General features: G+C 50.7%; 1 protein-coding gene across 1 annotated transcript in view; it reads left to right on the forward strand.

Annotated features, from left to right (window-relative positions):
• LOC309543560 (symplekin-like) overlaps window positions 1-18,935 on the forward strand; it is a 59,168-nt gene that overhangs the window by 36,887 nt on the left and 3,346 nt on the right. Inside the window, exons 9-18 of the mRNA XM_082276031.1 lie at window positions 1,884-2,110; window positions 2,919-3,000; window positions 6,237-6,350; window positions 6,426-6,573; window positions 6,656-6,816; window positions 10,333-10,441; window positions 10,915-11,015; window positions 12,327-12,417; window positions 13,602-13,703; window positions 14,234-14,421. Coding sequence (XP_082132157.1) covers window positions 1,884-2,110; window positions 2,919-3,000; window positions 6,237-6,350; window positions 6,426-6,573; window positions 6,656-6,816; window positions 10,333-10,441; window positions 10,915-11,015; window positions 12,327-12,417; window positions 13,602-13,703; window positions 14,234-14,421 — 1,323 coding nt within the window. The remainder of the gene's footprint in view (window positions 1-1,883; window positions 2,111-2,918; window positions 3,001-6,236; window positions 6,351-6,425; window positions 6,574-6,655; window positions 6,817-10,332; window positions 10,442-10,914; window positions 11,016-12,326; window positions 12,418-13,601; window positions 13,704-14,233; window positions 14,422-18,935) is intronic.

The raw sequence follows: 18,935 nt of genomic DNA on the forward strand, positions 1-18,935 counted from the left end.
TGGATTCTACAATCCTGACACCGAGACACTCCGATTTATAAATGGAGGGTTTTGGTGGTTTCTGGGAGGCGGGGTCTCTGTCCTGAGGTCCTCTATGGGATAGATTTCAGTGTCCTCTATGGGACAGATTTCAGTGTCCTCTATGGGATAGATTTCAGTGTCCTCTATGGGACAGATTTCAGTGTCCTCTATGGGACAGATTTCAGTGTCCTCTATGGGACAGATTTCAGTGTCCTCTATGGGACAGATTTCAGTGTCCTCTATGGGATAGATTTCAGTGTCCTCTATGGGACAGATTTCAGTGTCCTCTATGGGATAGATTTCAGTGTCCTCTATGGGACAGATTTCAGTGTCCTCTATGGGACAGATTTCAGTGTCCTCTATGGGACAGATTTCAGTGTCCTCTATGGGACAGATTTCAGTGTCCTCTATGGGACAGATTTCAGTGTCCTCTATGGGATAGATTTCAGTGTCCTCTATGGGACAGATTTCAGTGTCCTCTATGGGATAGATTTCAGTGTCCTCTATGGGACAGATTTCAGTGTCCTCTATGGGACAGATTTCAGTGTCCTCTATGGGATAGATTTCAGTGTCCTCTATGGGACAGATTTCAGTGTCCTCTATGGGACAGATTTCAGTGTCCTCTATGGGACAGATTTCAGTGTCCTCTATGGGACAGATTTCAGTGTCCTCTATGGGACAGATTTCAGTGTCCTCTATGGGACAGATTTCAGTGTCCTCTATGGGATAGATTTCAGTGTCCTCTATGGGACAGATTTCAGTGTCCTCTATGGGACAGATTTCAGTGTCCTCTATGGGACAGATTTCAGTGTCCTCTATGGGATAGATTTCAGTGTCCTCTATGGGATAGATTTCAGTGTCCTCTATGGGACAGATTTCAGTGTCCTCTATGGGACAGATTTCAGTGTCCTCTATGGGACAGATTTCAGTGTCCTCTATGGGACAGATTTCAGTGTCCTCTATGGGACAGATTTCAGTGTCCTCTATGGGACAGATTTCAGTGTCCTCTATGGGACAGATTTCAGTGTCCTCTATGGGACAGATTTCAGTGTCCTCTATGGGATAGATTTCAGTGTCCTCTATGGGACAGATTTCAGTGTCCTCTATGGGACAGATTTCAGTGTCCTCTATGGGATAGATTTCAGTGTCCTCTATGGGATAGATTTCAGTGTCCTCTATGGGACAGATTTCAGTGTCCTCTATGGGACAGATTTCAGTGTCCTCTATGGGACAGATTTCAGTGTCCTCTATGGGATAGATTTCAGTGTCCTCTATGGGATAGATTTCAGTGTCCTCTATGGGACAGATTTCAGTGTCCTCTATGGGACAGATTTCAGTGTCCTCTATGGGATAGATTTCAGTGTCCTCTATGGGACAGATTTCAGTGTCCTCTATGGGACAGATTTCAGTGTCCTCTATGGGACAGATTTCAGTGTCCTCTATGGGATAGATTTCAGTGTCCTCTATGGGATAGATTTCAGTGTCCTCTATGGGACAGATTTCAGTGTCCTCTATGGGACAGATTTCAGTGTCCTCTATGGGATAGATTTCAGTGTCCTCTATGGGATAGATTTCAGTGTCCTCTATGGGACAGATTTCAGTGTCCTCTATGGGATAGATTTCAGTGTCCTCTATGGGATAGATTTCAGTGTCCTCTATGGGACAGATTTCAGTGTCCTCTATGGGATAGATTTCAGTGTCCTCTATGGGACAGATTTCAGTGTCGTCCTATGGGACAGATTTCAGTGTCCTCTATGGGACAGATTTCAGTGTCCTCTATGGGACAGATTTCAGTGTCCTCTATGGGACAGATTTCAGTGTCCTCTATGGGACAGATTTCAGTGAAGTTGCTGTTTCTGCAGATGCGAGTGAAGGTCATCGCTCGTTTGGTGACTCTTTTGGATCCGTCATTGAAGAATGAAATCTTGGCCCACTTTCTGAGTGACCCCAGGGGACGCCTGGACCTGGCATTGGCGTGGCTTTACCAAGAATACTGTGAATATCAGTCTGGGGCTGGAGAAGAGAGCTACCAGGAGTGTCTGATTGGAATCCTTACTGGGCTACAAGAGCGCCCTGACCAGAGAGACGGGTGAGTGATGAGGATGATGATGAGGAGGAGGAGGATGATGATGATGATGAGGAGGATGATGATGATGATGATGAGGAGGATGATGATGATGAGGAGGATGAGGAGGAGGATGAGGAGGAGGATGAGGAGGAGGATGAGGAGGAGGATGAGGAGGAGGATGAGGAGGAGGATGAGGAGGAGGATGAGGAGGAGGATGAGGAGGAGGATGAGGAGGAGGAGGAGGATGAGGAGGAGGAGGCGGATGAGGAGGAGGAGGCGGATGATGAGGAGGCGGATGATGAGGAGGCGGATGATGAGGAGGCGGATGATGAGGAGGCGGATGATGAGGAGGATGATGATGATGAGGAGGATGATGATGAGGAGGATGATGATGAGGAGGATGATGATGAGGAGGATGATGATGATGAGGAGGATGATGATGAGGAGGATGATGATGATGATGATGAGGAGGATGATGATGATGAGGAGGATGATGATGATGAGGAGGATGATGATGATGAGGAGGAGGATGATGATGAGGAGGAGGATGATGATGAGGAGGAGGATGATGATGAGGAGGAGGATGATGATGAGGAGGAGGAGGAGGATGATGATGATGAGGAGGAGGATGATGATGAGGAGGAGGATGATGATGAGGAGGATGATGATGAGGAGGATGATGATGATGAGGAGGATGATGAGGAGGAGGAGGATGATGAGGAGGAGGATGAGGAGGAGGATGATGAGGAGGAGGATGATGATTTTCTTGGCCATGAAATGGTTCTTTTCCTCTGACTTCTATTCCTCTGACTTCTATTCTTTCCTGTAGAGTTTTCACGAAGGTCGTCCTGGAGGCTCCGCTGCTGACCGATTCGGCACTGGAAGTCATCCGAAAATACTGCGAGGATGAGGTAAACGTGATAAAAATAAATGCACCCAAAACCAAGCAGCTACCCCTCCCTACCCTATCAGAGCATAGGTAATGGGTGTATATACTATCGGAGCATAGGTAATGGGTGAATATACTATCGGAGCATAGGTAATGGGTGAATATACTATCGGAGCATAGGTAATGGGTGAATATACTATCGGAGCATAGGTAATGGGTGAATATACTATCGGAGCATAGGTAATGGGTGAATATACTATCGGAGCATAGGTAATGGGTGAATATACTATCGGAGCATAGGTAATGGGTGAATATACTATCGGAGCATAGGTAATGTGTGAATATACTATCGGAGCATAGGTAACGGGTGAATACACGGTCAGAGAATAGGTAACGGGTGAATACACGGTCAGACCAATCTTCAAGTGCTGCTAAATATGAAGTGCTTAAGTTCAAAACAAACCATAAATGTCTCTGCAGATCGATCCGTCAGTAATTCATACAATAGAATGGTGTAAATCATAAAGATGAATAAGAAACAAAATATACAAATCTCATATGAATATCAATATCTCACTATGGAGGGTAGGTGGTGATTGGCTCGGTCTCAGTATAGAGGGTAGGTGATGATTGGCTTGGTCTCAGTATAGAGGGTAGGTGGTGATTGGCTCGGTCTCAGTATGGAGGGTAGGTGGTGATTGGCTCGGTCTCACTATGGAGGGTAGGTGGTGATTGGCTCGGTGTCGGTATGGAGGGTAGGTGGTGATTGGCTCGGTCTCACTATGGAGGGTAGGTGGTGATTGGCTCGGTGTCGGTATGGAGGGTAGGTGGTGATTGGCTTGGTCTCGGTATAGAGGGTAGGTGGTGATTGGCTCGGTCTCAGTATGGAGGGTAGGTGATTGGCTCGGTGTCGGTATGGAGGGTAGGTGGTGATTGGCTTGGTCTCGGTATAGAGGGTAGGTAGTGATTGGCTCGGTCTCACTATGGAGGGTAGGTGGTGATTGGCTCGGTCTCACTATGGAGGGTAGGTAGTGATTGGCTCGGTCTCGGTATGGAGGGTAGGTGGTGATTGGCTCGGTCTCAGTATGGAGGGTAGGTGGTGATTGGCTCGGTCTCAGTATGGAGGGTAGGTGATTGGCTCGGTATCGGTATGGAGGGTAGGTGGGGATTGGCTCGGTCTCAGTATGGAGGGTAGGTGGTGATTGGCTCGGTGTCGGTATGGAGGGTAGGTGGTGATTAGCTCGGTCTCGGTATGGAGGGTAGGTGGTGATTGGCTCGGTCTCGGTATGGAGGGTAGGTGGTGATTGGCTCGGTCTCAGTATGGAGGGTAGGTGATGATTGGCTCGGTCTCAGTATGGAGGGTAGGTAGTGATTGGCTCGGTATCAGTATGGAGGGTAGGTGATGATTGGCTCGGTCTCAGTATGGAGGGTAGGTGGTGATTGGCTCGGTCTCGGTATGGAGGGTAGGTGGGGATTGGCTCGGTCTCGGTATGGAGGGTAGGTGGGGATTGGCTCGGTCTCGGTATGGAGGGTAGGTGATGATTGGCTCGGTCTCAGTATGGAGGGTAGGTGATGATTGGCTCGGTCTCAGTATGGAGGGTAGGTGGTGATTGGCTCGGTCTCGGTATGGAGGGTAGGTGATGATTGGCTCGGTCTCAGTATGGAGGGTAGGTGATGATTGGCTCGGTCTCAGTATGGAGGGTAGGTGGTGATTGGCTCGGTCGCAGTATAGAGGGTAGGTGGTGATTGGCTCGGTCTCAGTATAGAGGGTAGGTGGTGATTGGCTCGGTCTCAGTATGGAGGGTAGGTGGTGATTGGCTCGGTCTCAGTATGGAGGGTAGGTGATGATTGGCTCGGTCTCGGTATGGAGGGTAGGTGATGATTGGCTCGGTCTCAGTATGGAGGGTAGGTGGTGATTGGCTCGGTCTCAGTATGGAGGGTAGGTGATGATTGGCTCGGTCTCAGTATGGAGGGTAGGTGATGATTGGCTCGGTCTCAGTATGGAGGGTAGGTGGTGATTGGCTCGGTCTCGGTATGGAGGGTAGGTGATGATTGGCTCGGTCGCAGTATAGAGGGTAGGTGATGATTGGCTCGGTCTCGGTATGGAGGGTAGGTGGGGATTGGCTCGGTCTCAGTATAGAGGGTAGGTGGTGATTGGCTCGGTCTCGGTATGGAGGGTAGGTGGTGATTGGCTCGGTCTCGGTATGGAGGGTAGGTGGTGATTGGCTCGGTCTCGGTATGGAGGGTAGGTGGTGATTGGCTCGGTCTCGGTATAGAGGGTAGGTGGTGATTGGCTCGGTCTCAGTATGGAGGGTAGGTACTGATTGGCTCGGTCTCAGTATGGAGGGTAGGTGGGGATTGGCTCGGTCTCAGTATGGAGGGTAGGTGATGATTGGCTCGGTCTCAGTATAGAGGGTAGGTGGTTATTGGCTCGGTCTCAGTATAGAGGGTAGGTGGTGATTGGCTCGGTCTCAGTATGGAGGGTAGGTGGTGATTGGCTCGGTCTCAGTATAGAGGGTAGGTGGTGATTGGCTCGGTCTCGGTATGGAGGGTAGGTGGTGATTGGCTCGGTCTCGGTATGGAGGGTAGGTGGGGATTGGCTCGGTCTCAGTATAGAGGGTAGGTGGTGATTGGCTCGGTCTCTGTATGGAGGGTAGGTGGTGATTGGCTCGGTCTCGGTATGGAGGGTAGGTGGTGATTGGCTCGGTCTCGGTATGGAGGGTAGGTGGTGATTGGCTCGGTCTCGGTATGGAGGGTAGGTGGTGATTGGCTCGGTCTCAGTATGGAGGGTAGGTACTGATTGGCTCGGTCTCAGTATGGAGGGTAGGTGGGGATTGGCTCGGTCTCAGTATGGAGGGTAGGTGATGATTGGCTCGGTCTCAGTATAGAGGGTAGGTGGTGATTGGCTCGGTCTCAGTATGGAGGGTAGGTGATGATTGGCTCGGTCTCAGTATAGAGGGTAGGTGGTGATTGGCTCGGTCTCAGTATGGAGGGTAGGTGGTGATTGGCTCGGTCTCAGTATAGAGGGTAGGTGGTTATTGGCTCGGTCTCAGTATAGAGGGTAGGTGGTGATTGGCTCGGTCTCAGTATGGAGGGTAGGTGATGATTGGCTCGGTCTCCGTATGGAGGGTAGGTGGGGATTGGCTCGGTCTCAGTATGGAGGGTAGGTGGTGATTGGCTCGGTCTCAGTATGGAGGGTAGGTAGCGATATATCATGTGACCTGTCATGGTAGTGAGTCTCGGTTTGTCACCACACAGGGCCGTACTTACCTGGGGATGTCTACGTTGCGGGATCTCATTCTGACTCGCCCGGCTCGGCAGTTCCAGTACCTCCATCTTCTTCTGGATCTCAGCTCCCATGAGAAGGATAAGGTAGGTGACCCTAAGTGCCCCGGTCAGTTTCCGCAGCCTCTTGTAGTACTCACTGTCTGTCCTCGGTCTTCTCAGGTCCGTCAGCAGGCTCTGAACCTTATAAAGAGGATGTATGAGAAGGAGGCTCTTCATCAGTATATAGAGAAGTTTGCCCTGAATTACCTGCAGCTCCTGGCTCACCCCAACCCCCCCTCAGTGCTGTTTGGGGCAGATAAGGACACAGGTGGGGTACTTTGTTGTCTGTGTAGTTCAGTCCTGTAGAATGTTCTGGTGGTCCCATTCCTGACCGGTTCTTCTTCTCTCAGAGGTGGCGGCCCCCTGGACAGAGGACACTGTTAAGCACTGTTTATATCTCTATCTGGCTCTGCTCCCCCACAATCACAAACTCATCCATGAACTGGCCTCCGTCTACACCGAGGCCACCGCCGACATCAAGAGGACCGTGCTGAGGGTCATCGAAACTCCGGTAAGACAAGGGACCTCCAATCAGGATTAGGGACCCTGCTATTAACAATCTTCTCCTAAGATTTAATATGTGAATCGATTGAATTGAACCCTGTAAAAGCCTCTGTTGTGTAGACAGCTAGAAGTCCTCAGACTAATGCTGGCCACCGCCATCTTGGATGTGATGTCATCAGTCTTAGCAGACAGAGCTGCCACTCAATTGTCTCTTCTCCCCATGGCTTCTACATAAAATCTTAGAAAGGGGAGGGACATAGGAGCTGGGCCTGCACAGAAAGCAAGTAGACACCCTGAGGAGGGGGGGGGGCTATGATGTGTAAGGAGGGAGGGTGGGGGTAGGGAAATGACTCTTCCTGAAGTAGTCAACTTTTCTGAGAGTCACAAAGTCATCAAAGTACAAGTAAGCATTTACACTTTTACCTCGGGCAACACAGGGGCTTCTTTACTGTTAGAGCTACAAGATTGTGGAATTCCCTACCACAAGAGGTGGTTTCTGTGGGAAGTATGGGAGACTCTTAGACGTACATCTCAAGGATCAGAACATTCAGGGCTATGTGAGATGATTACAGCCACACACACCTACACAGGGGGAACTCCGCCCACACACACCTACACAGGGGGAACTCCGCCCACACACACCTACACAGGGGGAACTCCGCCCACACACACCTACACAGGGGGAACTCTGCCCACACACACCTACACAGGGGGAACTCCGCCCACACACACCTACACAGGGGGAACTCCGCCCACACACACCTACACAGGGGGAACTCTGCCCACACACACCTACACAGGGGGAACTCCGCCCACACACACCTACACAGGGGGAACTCCGCCCACACACACCTACACAGGGGGAACTCCGCCCACACACACCTACACAGGGGGAACTCCGCCCACACACACCTACACAGGGGGAACTCCGCCCACACACACCTACACAGGGGGAACTCCGCCCACACACACCTACACAGGGGGAACTCCGCCCACACACACCTACACAGGGGGAACTCCGCCCACACACACCTACACAGGGGGAACTCTGCCCACACACACCTACACAGGGGGAACTCTGCCCACACACACCTACACAGGGGGAACTCTGCCCACACACACCTACACAGGGGGAACTCTGCCCACACACACCTACACAGGGGGAACTCCGCCCACACACACCTACACAGGGGGAACTCTGCCCACACACACCTACACAGGGGGAACTCTGCCCACACACACCTACACAGGGGGAACTCTGCCCACACACACCTACACAGGGGGAACTCCGCCCACACACACCTACACAGGGGGAACTCCGCCCACACACACCTACACAGGGGGAACTCCGCCCACACACACCTACACAGGGGGAACTCCGCCCACACACACCTACACAGGGGGAACTCCGCCCACACACACCTACACAGGGGGAACTCTGCCCACACACACCTACACAGGGGGAACTCTGCCCACACACACCTACACAGGGGGAACTCCGCCCACACACACCTACACAGGGGGAACTCCGCCCACACACACCTACACAGGGGGAACTCTGCCCACACACACCTACACAGGGGGAACTCTGCCCACACACACCTACACAGGGGGAACTCTGCCCACACACACCTACACAGGGGGAACTCCGCCCACACACATCTACACAGGGGGAACTCCGCCCACACACACCTACACAGGGGGAACTGGATGGACTATTGTCTTTATTCAACCTCCCCTACTATGTAACTACAGTGCATTGCGAAAGTATTCAGCCCCCTTGAACTCTGCGACCTTTTGCCACATTTCAGGCTTCAAACATAAAGATATAAAACTGTAATTTTTTGTGAAGAATCAACAACAAGTGGGACACAATCATGAAGTGGAACGAAATTATTGGATATTTCAAACTTTGTTAACAAATAAACTGAAAAATTGTGCGTGCAAAATTATTCAGCCCCTTTACTTTCAGTGCAGCAAACTCTCTCCAGAAGTTCAGTGAGGATCTCTGAATGATCCAATGTTGACCTAAATGACTAATGATGATAAATAGAATCCACCTGTGTGTAATCAAGTCTCTGTATAAATGCACCTGCACTGTGATAGTCTCAGAGGTCCGTTTAAAGCGCAGAGAGCATCATGAAGAACAAGGAACACACCAGGCAGGTCCGAGATACTGTTGTGGAGAAGTTTAAAGCCGGATTTGGATACAAAAAGATTTCCCAAGCTTTAAACATCCCAAGGAGCACTGTGCAAGCGATAATATTGAAATGGAAGGAGTATCAGACCACTGCAAATCTACGAAGACCTGGCCGTCCCTCTAAACTTTCAGCTCATACAAGGAGAAGACTGATCAGAGATGCAGCCAAGAGGCCCATGATCACTCTGGATGAACTGCAGAGATCTACAGCTGAGGTGGGAGACTCTGTCCATAGGACAACAATCAGTCGTATACTGCACAAATCTGCCCTTTATGGAAGAGTGGCAAGAAGAAAGCCATTTCTTAAAGATATCCATAAAAAGTGTCGTTTAAAGTTTGCCACAAGCCACCTGGGAGACACCAAACATGTGGAAGAAGGAGCTCTGCTCAGATGAAACCAAAATCAAACTTTTTGGCAACAATGTAAAACGTTATGTTTGGTGTAAAAGCAACACAGCTCATCACCCTGAACACACCATCCCCACTGTGAAACATGGTGGTGGCAGCATCATGGTTTGGGCCTGCTTTTCTTCAGCAGGGACAGGAAAGATGGTTAAAATTGATGGGAAGATGGATGGAGCCAAATACAGGACCATTCTGGAAGAAAACCTGATGGAGTCTGCAAAAGACCTGAGACTGGGACGGAGATTTGTCTTCCAACAAGACAATGATCCAAAACATAAAGCAAAATCTACAATGGAATGGTTCACAAATAAACATATCCAGGTGTTAGAATGGCCAAGTCAAAGTCCAGACCTGAATCCAATCGAGAATCTGTGGAAAGAACTGAAAACTGCTGTTCACAAACGCTCTCCATCCAACCTCACTGAGCTTGAGCTGTTTTGCAAGGAGGAATGGGCAAAAATTTCAGTCTCTCGATGTGCAAAACTGATAGAGACATACCCCAAGCGACTTACAGCTGTAATCGCAGCAAAAGGTGGCGCTACAAAGTATTAACTTAAGGGGGCTGAATAATTTTGCATGCTCAATTTTTTATTTGTTAACAAAGTTTGAAATATCCAATAAATTTCGTTCCACTTCATGATTGTCTCCCACTTGTTGATTCTTCACAAAAAATTACAGTTTTATATCTTTATGTTTGAAGCCTGAAATGTGGCAAAAGGTCGCACAGTTCAAGGGGGCCGAATACTTTTGCAATGTATGTAACAATACTTCTCTTTTCTCTGATTTCACCTGTCATTTGTCCTCTTGGTGACGGGGTCTCTTTAAATGCTGGTCGAGGGGAGGGGCTTGGTGGAGGAATATCTTGGATGAAGTTGAGTATGAAGGAATTGATGTCCAATCCTCTTTGTCTGTTTGCAGATTCGGGGCATGGGAATGAATTCCCCTGAGCTGCTTCTATTGGTGGAGAACTGCCCCAAAGGGGCGGAGACTCTGGTCACCCGCTGCCTGCACATCCTGACAGATAAAGGTGATTCCCGGAACCTCTGGAGTATCTCAGTGCTGCCTGTCCTCCATTGGATGGGCCTTGGGTTATGGAGGATCCTCAAAGCTGGCCATACACATAATGAGGTGAATGGAGGAATTCTGATTGGCTCTAGCCACGGATCGATGGAAAGTTTTCCAAGGTGTCTGACAGAAGTGAAACTAGTTTGCCTCTTGCAGGTGTGTTGCGTAGAATAATGATCTCATGGATGCGATATCTGCCCTGAGCCAGTTTGATTTTTGTATCGGAGGGTTCTGGACTTAAAAGTGATGTGGAACCCCCGACCGGCGAGTGCCTCCCCCCATGTGGTTAATCGATCAGCTTCTTTTTAGCAGGGAAACCCACACTCTTCACATTTCCATCTGTGTATGGCCAGCTTTACCGTCCATTCCTCGCCCATTGTATTCATGTCACGTGAGTGAATGTGCTCACTTTTTTATTTTTTTCTCTTAAACTAGTGCCTCCATCTCCTGAACTAGTGAAACGCGTGCGTGAACTCTATCAGAAGCGTCTCCCGGATGTCCGGTTCCTGATCCCAGTGCTGAACGGTCTGGATAAGGTAAGGCTGTGTATCTGCAATGCTGCCCCCTTCTTGGCTCTTCTCATCAGTTTGTGGCTTTATCGGCCTCTCTAGAATGTACAAAGCCAGCAGACACTGATATGAGTGTGTTCAGTCCCCCTGGTAGGGTGTGTGTGTGAGGGCGTCGGGTCCCCCTGGTAGGGTGTGTGTGTGAGGGCGTCGGGTCCCCCTGGTAGGGTGTTGTGAGGGCGTCGGGTCCCTCTGGTAGGGTGTGTGTGTGAGGGCGTCGGGTCCCCCTGGTAGGGTGTTGTGAGGGCGTCGGGTCCCTCTGGTAGGGTGTTGTGAGGGCGTCGGGTCCCTCTGGTAGGGTGTTGTGAGGGCGTCGGGTCCCTCTGGTAGGGTGTTGTGAGGGCGTCGGGTCCCTCTGGTAGGGTGTTGTGAGGGCGTCGGGTCCCTCTGGTAGGGTGTTGTGAGGGCGTCGGGTCCCTCTGGTAGGGTGTTGTGAGGGCGTCGGGTCCCTCTGGTAGGGTGTTGTGAGGTCGTCGGGTCCCCCTGGTAGGGGTGCGTGAGGTCGTCGGGTCCCCCTGGTAGGGTGTTGTGAGGGCGTCGGGTCCCTCTGGTAGGGTGTTGTGAGGGCGTCGGGTCCCTCTGGTAGGGTGTTGTGAGGGCGTCGGGTCCCTCTGGTAGGGTGTTGTGAGGTCGTCGGGTCCCTCTGGTAGGGTGTTGTGAGGTCGTCGGGTCCCCCTGGTAGGGGTGCGTGAGGTCGTCGGGTCCCCCTGGTAGGGGTGCGTGAGGGCGTCGGGTCCCCCTGGTAGGGGTGCGTGAGGGCGTCGGGTCCCCCTGGTAGGGGTGCGTGAGGGCGTCGGGTCCCCCTGGTAGGGGTGCGTGAGGGCGTCGGGTGCCCCTGGTAGGGGTGCGTGAGGGCGTCGGGTGCCCCTGGTAGGGGTGCGTGAGGGCGTCGGGTGCCCCTGGTAGGGGTGCGTGAGGGCGTCGGGTCCCCCTGGTAGGGGCGCGTGAGGGCGTCGGGTCCCCCTGGTAGGGGCGCGTGAGGGCGTCGGGTCCCCCTGGTAGGGGCGCGTGAGGGCGTCGGGTCCCCCTGGTAGGGGCGCGTGAGGGCGTCGGGTCCCCCTGGTAGGGGCGCGTGAGGGCGTCGGGTCCCCCTGGTAGGGTGTGTGTGTGAGCGTTGGGTCCCCCTGGTGGTTAAAGCGATACCCCCAGTGCTGCCATGCGGAACCGGCAATCCTCTGTGCGGCCCAATCCTTTATTTCTGCAGAGGTAGGATTTAGTACTTTATTATGATATCATTGTGTGATTGCAGAGTGTCCGTCTCACCATTACTTCTTCTCCTAGAAAGAGGTAGTCCAGGCTTTGCCCAAACTCATCAAACTGAACCCAATAGTAGTGAAGGAAGTGTTCAACCGGCTCCTGGGAACCCAGCATGGTAAGATTGTGAAATCAGTAATGTTCCAGTACCAGCCTTTGTGTAGTCCATTCTCGTCATGCTTCATGTAGTCATGTCAGCCCTTATGTTGTCAGAATTAATAATATCTTCAAATAAACTTTGCACCTTATATTGACAAAGAGCTTACAATCACAGAACTTCTAGAGCCTAGCAAGGTTACAAATGTTTACTGAAGCCTCTCTTGATATACAGATAAGATACCTTAGTATAGCGTCTTAGACTTCTATCTAAGGAAAGTCAACAGACTATTTATTACCTTAGGTCAACACAGCATGTTTGGGGTAAACCTGTTGAATAGACACCTTTCCTAAAAGGAGTTTTGAACTTTTAACAACCTTTAACAAAATGGACGCCACTGCTTCACATTTCTATGTAAAATAAAATACAACATTTAATTTTCTTCTTATTAAATTTAACCTCCCCAAATAAGCCCGACAATGTAGTCCATTCTGGTTATATACAGTGATCATATATTCAGGACAGCCTTACTTTTTATAGCCTGTGGTGGGCCGCTATCGGACCTCTCCTAGAGCCTGTGGTGGGCCGCTATCGGACCTCTCCTAGAGCCTGTGGTGGGCCGCTATCGGACCTCTCCTAGAGCCTGTGGTGGGCCGCTATCGGACCTCTCCTAGAGCCTGTGGTGGGCCGCTATCGGACCTCTCCCATAGTTCTGATTGGCTTGGTGTCAGACTTACCGTGGTATCATTCATATATTTGGTACTAGCCCTGTGTGTGAGCCTCCAAATTAGGTACTGGTTCCCTGTCAGCCTCCATATAGAAGGTGCTGGCCCCGTGCCTCTGTGTGGATGGCAGTGGCCCCGTGCCTCTGTGTGGATGGCAGTGGCCCCGTGCCTCTGTGTGGATGGCTGTGGCCCCGTGCCTCTGTGTGGATGGCAGTGGCCCCGTGCCTCTGTGTGGATGGCAGTGGCCCCGTGCCTCTGTGTGGATGGCAGTGGCCCCGTGCCTCTGTGTGGATGGCAGTGGCCCCGTGCCTCTGTGTGGATGGCAGTGGCCCCGTGCCTCTGTGTGGATGGCAGTGGCCCCGTGCCTCTGTGTGGATGGCAGTGGCCCCGTGCCTCTGTGTGGATGGCAGTGGCCCCGTGCCTCTGTGTGGATGGTACTGGCTCAGTATGAATCAATCAATATGTGTAATTTTCTTTCAGGTGATGTGACGTCCTCCATGTCTCCTCTCACCCCCGGAGATCTGCTTGTGGCTCTCCATAACATTGACTCCAGTAAATGTGACATGAAGTCGGTCATTAAGGGTAAGCTATGGAATTCTTTGCCTTGTCCTCCTTCTTTCCAGCTGACTGTCCTCTCTGTCCTCTCCCCGCTGACTGTCCTCTCCCCGCTGACTGTCCTCTCCCCGCTGACTGTCCTCTCCCCGCTGACTGGCGTCTCTGCCCCCTGACTGGCGTCTCTGCCCCCTGACTGGCGTCTCTGCCCCCTGACTGGCGTCTCTGCCCCCTGACTGGCGTCTCTGCCCCCTGACTGGCGTCTCTGCCCTCTTCCCCCCCCCCCCCTGACTGGCGTCTCTGCCCTCTTCCCCCCCCCCCCTGACTGGCGTCTCTGCCCTCTTCCCCCCCCCCCCCTGACTGGCGTCTCTGCCCTCTTCCCCCCCCCCTGACTGGCGTCTCTGCCCTCTTCCCCCCCCCCCCCCTGACTGGCGTCTCTGCCCTCTTCCCCCCCCCCCCCTGACTGGCGTCTCTGCCCTCTTCCCCCCCCCCCCCCTGACTGGCATCTCTGCCCTCTTCCCCCCCCCCCCCCCTGACTGGCCCCTCTGTCTTCCTTGCAGCCACCAATCTCTGTTTTGCTGTTCGCTCGGTGTACACCTCCGAAGTCTTGGCTGTTGTTCTTCAGCAACTGATGGACACCACGCCTCTGCCCATGCTGCTCATGAGGACCGTCATCCAGGCGCTCGGCATGTATCCTCGGCTTGGTGGCTTCATCATGAACATCCTGACTCGTCTCATCTACAAGCAGGTTGGCTTTCTAGTGATTTTTGGCTGGTTTTGCCGATGTGCCGCCACATTTTGATTGCAGAGGCTGAAGCTCTAGTCTTTTACAACGGGGGACCGGGACCCTCTAATGGGGGAAACAGGGTCAATGTCTCACATGGGGGCTCTTACAGTTTATATTTCCAGATCCTTTTCCAGCCTCTTTCACATGGGCCTGGCTGCTGACTCACAATCTGCGATGGACAAAGTCAGCCGGCAATCGGGAGGCGATATACTGAAATCTCTCCTCACTGTGCCGTAGCTGTGCCCATTGCACCCGGTTGTATGCTGGTTGTAGTATGGCCCCAGTCATCTCCTTGGGGTGCAGTGCCAGGAGGTATCGCTTGCTGAATGCATCATGCCCTCATTTCTCTGTCTGCGTCAATGAGTGCCGCCATTCCTCGTTTTTAATGAGGGTAAGCGAGTTGGAAATGCGCTTCAGCTGCCTGACCGCGTCCATGTGACTGAGGACTTACTGTGCAGGAAACACGAGCTCTCAATGAACCTGTTGGGGGGGAATTGCCGCTTTAATGGCCCAGGAAGCTTTGTTAAAGTGGCAGTCAACCGCACCAATTTATTTTGTAAAAGCCTGCAAGGTAAAGGCACAATGTGTGGGGTGCATCGCGTACTAGCACATTATCAGATACCTTAGAACAAAGCCCTCCAGTGCTCACCTCTGAGAGGGTTTCCGTCTTCACCTGGTCTACCAGGGTTTGCATGCTCCGGCCATCTAATTGGCCGCGCTGCAAGGACGTCACTCCCACGCATGCGCGCAGGAGTCGCAGACCGCAGCATGGGGCTCTGAAGGGACAGCATGGGTATGCCACCCCTTTAGAGCGCATGCACCAGCGACATCCCCGTTATGTTACTGTCCCAGGACATTTACATACTGGGGTTCCTGGACCGCCTCCTACGAGGGAACAAATGGCATTTAAACTCTCCAGAGGTCAGCGCCCCACCAGCCAATTACTTTATTTCTGTCCCACGTTCATATTCTGATTTCTCCCTCACGGGACTTTCACCTCACTCTGGTAGGTTAAAGTGGTTGTAAATCTCAGACATGAAATCTGAACAAAGCCGATCCCTCTGTAGTGTGCGCTTGTCTCAGTCCAGAGCTCTAAGTGTCATTTCTGTCTGCTGCCTCCTTTCTCTATCTGCAGGAGTCTGCCCCCCCTTTACCCCTTCTGCCCCCCCCCTTTACTCTTTATCCCTCCTGCCCCCCCCTCCTCTATCTGCATGAGTCACTTCTGACAAGTGTTTCTGACACCAAGAAAGAAATGGTGACACAGCCTGTGATTGACAGCCTCAGATTTGTTCCTGTCTGCTGTGTTTATTCACGGGTGGGGGTTCCCCATCGCCATGGGTGGGGGTTCCCCATCATCCCAGGTTGTGATTCTCATACGTCACACTAGGTTAGAACTAGGTCTAGCCCTTCCCTCCAATCAGCTCCAAAAGCTCTCCTCACTGATGTAACTTCAGCTCTCCGCCTCCTGCTTTTCAGAACTGAGAGTTTGTGTAAATTCTGCACTTTAATTGAATGTTGGTGACAGACGGCTGCAGATAAATAGGTACAACTTATGTAGAAGGATTTGTTTCATCTCTGTATCACATGAGACCTGTCCTTTTCTGTAAAGCTTCCACTGCCCCGGTTTCTGGGTGTTCCCCTGTGTGTTGGTTTCCTTCACCATATGCAGTCTGTAGGTTTCCCGGAACTGGCCTCCCACTATCCCCAAACATCTTCAGTTATAGGACTGCCCTACAGATTTTCCCCAATCGCCTCCCAGTGTCTTTAACTTACTGATAGTCACCAATTAGGCGCCTTCAGGGTTGGTGCCCCTCTCTCCTTGGGCCATGCAAATGCTTCCCCATACTCTGTGTGAGGGGGTTCTCATCTAGGGAGACGTTCGGGAACCCTAACTCATGACCATGAGGAACCTCTAAACCATGGCTTTCTCCTCCTGTTCCTCATCTAGGGTGATGTTCGGGAACCCTAACTCATGACCACGAGGAACCTCTAAACTAGGGCTTGTTCCTCATCTAGGGTGATGTTCGCGAACCCTAACTCGTGACCATGAGGAACCTCTAAACCGTGGCTTTCTCCTCCTGTTCCTCATCTAGGGTGATGTTCGGGAACCCTAACTCATGACCACGAGGAACCTCTAAACTAGGGCTTGTTCCTCATCTAGGGTGATGTTCGCGAACCCTAACTCGTGACCATGAGGAACCTCTAAACCATGGCTTGTTCCTCATCTAGGGTGATGTTCGGGAACCCTAACTCATGACCACGAGGAACCTCTAAACCATGGCTTGTTCCTCCTGTTCCTCATCTAGGGTGATGTTCGGGAACCCTAACTCATGACCACGAGGAACCTCTAAACCATGGCTTTCTCCTCCTGTTCCTCATCTAGGGAGACGTTCGGGAACCCTAACTCATGACCACGAGGAACCTCTAAACTAGGGCTTGTTCCTCCTGTTCCTCATCTAGGGTGATATTCGGGAACCCTAACTCATGACCACGAGGAACCTCTAAACCATGGCTTGTTCCTCCTGTTCCTCATCTAGGGTGACGTTCGGGAACCCTAACTCATGACCACGAGGAACCTCTAAACCATGGATTGTTCCTCCTGTTCCTCATCTAGGGAGACGTTCGGGAACCCTAACTCATGACCACGAGGAACCTCTAAACCATGGCTTGTTCCTCATCTAGGGTGATGTTCGGGAACCCTAACTCATGACCACGAGGAACCTCTAAACCATGGCTTGTTCCTCCTGTTCCTCATCTAGGGAGACGTTTGGGAACCCTAACTCGTGACCATGAGGAACCTCTAAACCATGGCTTGTTCCTCCTGTTCCTCATCTAGGGTGATGTTCGGGAACCCTAACTCATGACCACGAGGAACCTCTAAACTAGGGCTTGTTCCTCCTGTTCCTCATCTAGGGTGATGTTCGGGAACCCTAACTCATGACCATGAGGAACCTCTAAACCATGGCTTGTTCCTCCTGTTCCTCATCTAGGGTGATGTTCGGGAACCCTAACTCGTGACCATGAGGAACCTCTAAACCATGGCTTGTTCCTCCTGTTCCTCATCTAGGGTGATGTTCGGGAACCCTAACTCATGACCACGAGGAACCTCTAAACCATGGCTTTCTCCTCCTGTTCCTCATCTAGGGAGACGTTCGGGAACCCTAACTCGTGACCATGAGGAACCTCTAAACCATGGCTTTCTCCTCCTGTTCCTCCTCTAGGGTGATGTTCGGGAACCCTAACTCATGACCACGAGGAACCTCTAAACCATGGCTTGTTCCTCATCTAGGGTGATGTTCGGGAACCCTAACTCATGACCACGAGGAACCTCTAAACCATGGCTTGTTCCTCCTGTTCCTCATCTAGGGAGATGTTCGGGAACCCTAACTCGTGACCATGAGGAACCTCTAAACTAGGGCTGCAACTAACGATTATGTTCATAATCGATTAGTTGGCCGATTATTGTTTCGATTAATTGACTAATCGGATAAAAGCTTAAAAAAAAAAAAAAAAAATGTATAATTTAGTTAATATTCTTGAATATCTATATGCAGTGGTAAATATAAATATCCGGCTATATAGTCGGATATTTAATTCACTCTGAGACAGATATATGTATTATTCGAGGTTTAAATGTGGTACAAATCAGAGATCAATATTTTTAAAAGACCTAAAACACGGTTTTGCAAATTTTCACACCGGATTGGTATATAATATCCATGATAGACTCTTATTAATAGGCAGGTAGTTTGATACAAGATCCCTGCCCCCGCTCTCACTTATGCTGGCCATACACAAACTACACTTTTTTAGAAAATTTTTAAAAACATTCATTTGATTTTTCTAACCATTAGTGGGGTCCATTCGGTGTTCATTGTCAACCACAGTGACAGGAAAATTTGAAGGAGCAGAATAGAAAACTTCTCCATCACACGAATCTTCATGTAGTGGGTGTGGTTTTTGCTCAGAAGTTTTATTCATTTTAAAATTTATTGTTAAAAGCAAGTGGAATTTTCAAACACTCGTCCATTCAACGAATATACAAATCATTTTTGAACAAATATAGATGCAAATATTTTTGTCCAAAAATCCAATACATGTATGGGAAGCAGAAGACATTTAGTAGCAGCATGCTTTATCACCTGTCATGATGGGGTTAAAAAAAAATAGCCCTTTATAGTAAAAAAAACAGCAAATATTGCTACTGTAATATATAATTATTATTTCTACTGTAAAACAGTGAAAGTTTTATATTTTGTATCGTGTATGTATATAAAAAAATATGCCCAGAAGTCGGATATGCTTCAATAATATGCAGCGTTCCCCACAACCCCCCCATTACTTACCCAATAGCAATCCAGCGGCGTGCAATTCTTTGAAAGAGAGACACAAGGAGTGTGAGAACCAAGGTGTCAGGAAGAGGACATACAAGGCCAAGCCAAGACCCACGGGATTCCAAGGGATGGGCGATGCAG

The sequence above is a fragment of the Pelophylax lessonae genome (assembly GCF_965119305.1).
Source record: "Pelophylax lessonae genome assembly, contig: HAP1_SCAFFOLD_213, whole genome shotgun sequence".
Lineage (NCBI taxonomy): Eukaryota > Metazoa > Chordata > Amphibia > Anura > Ranidae > Pelophylax > Pelophylax lessonae.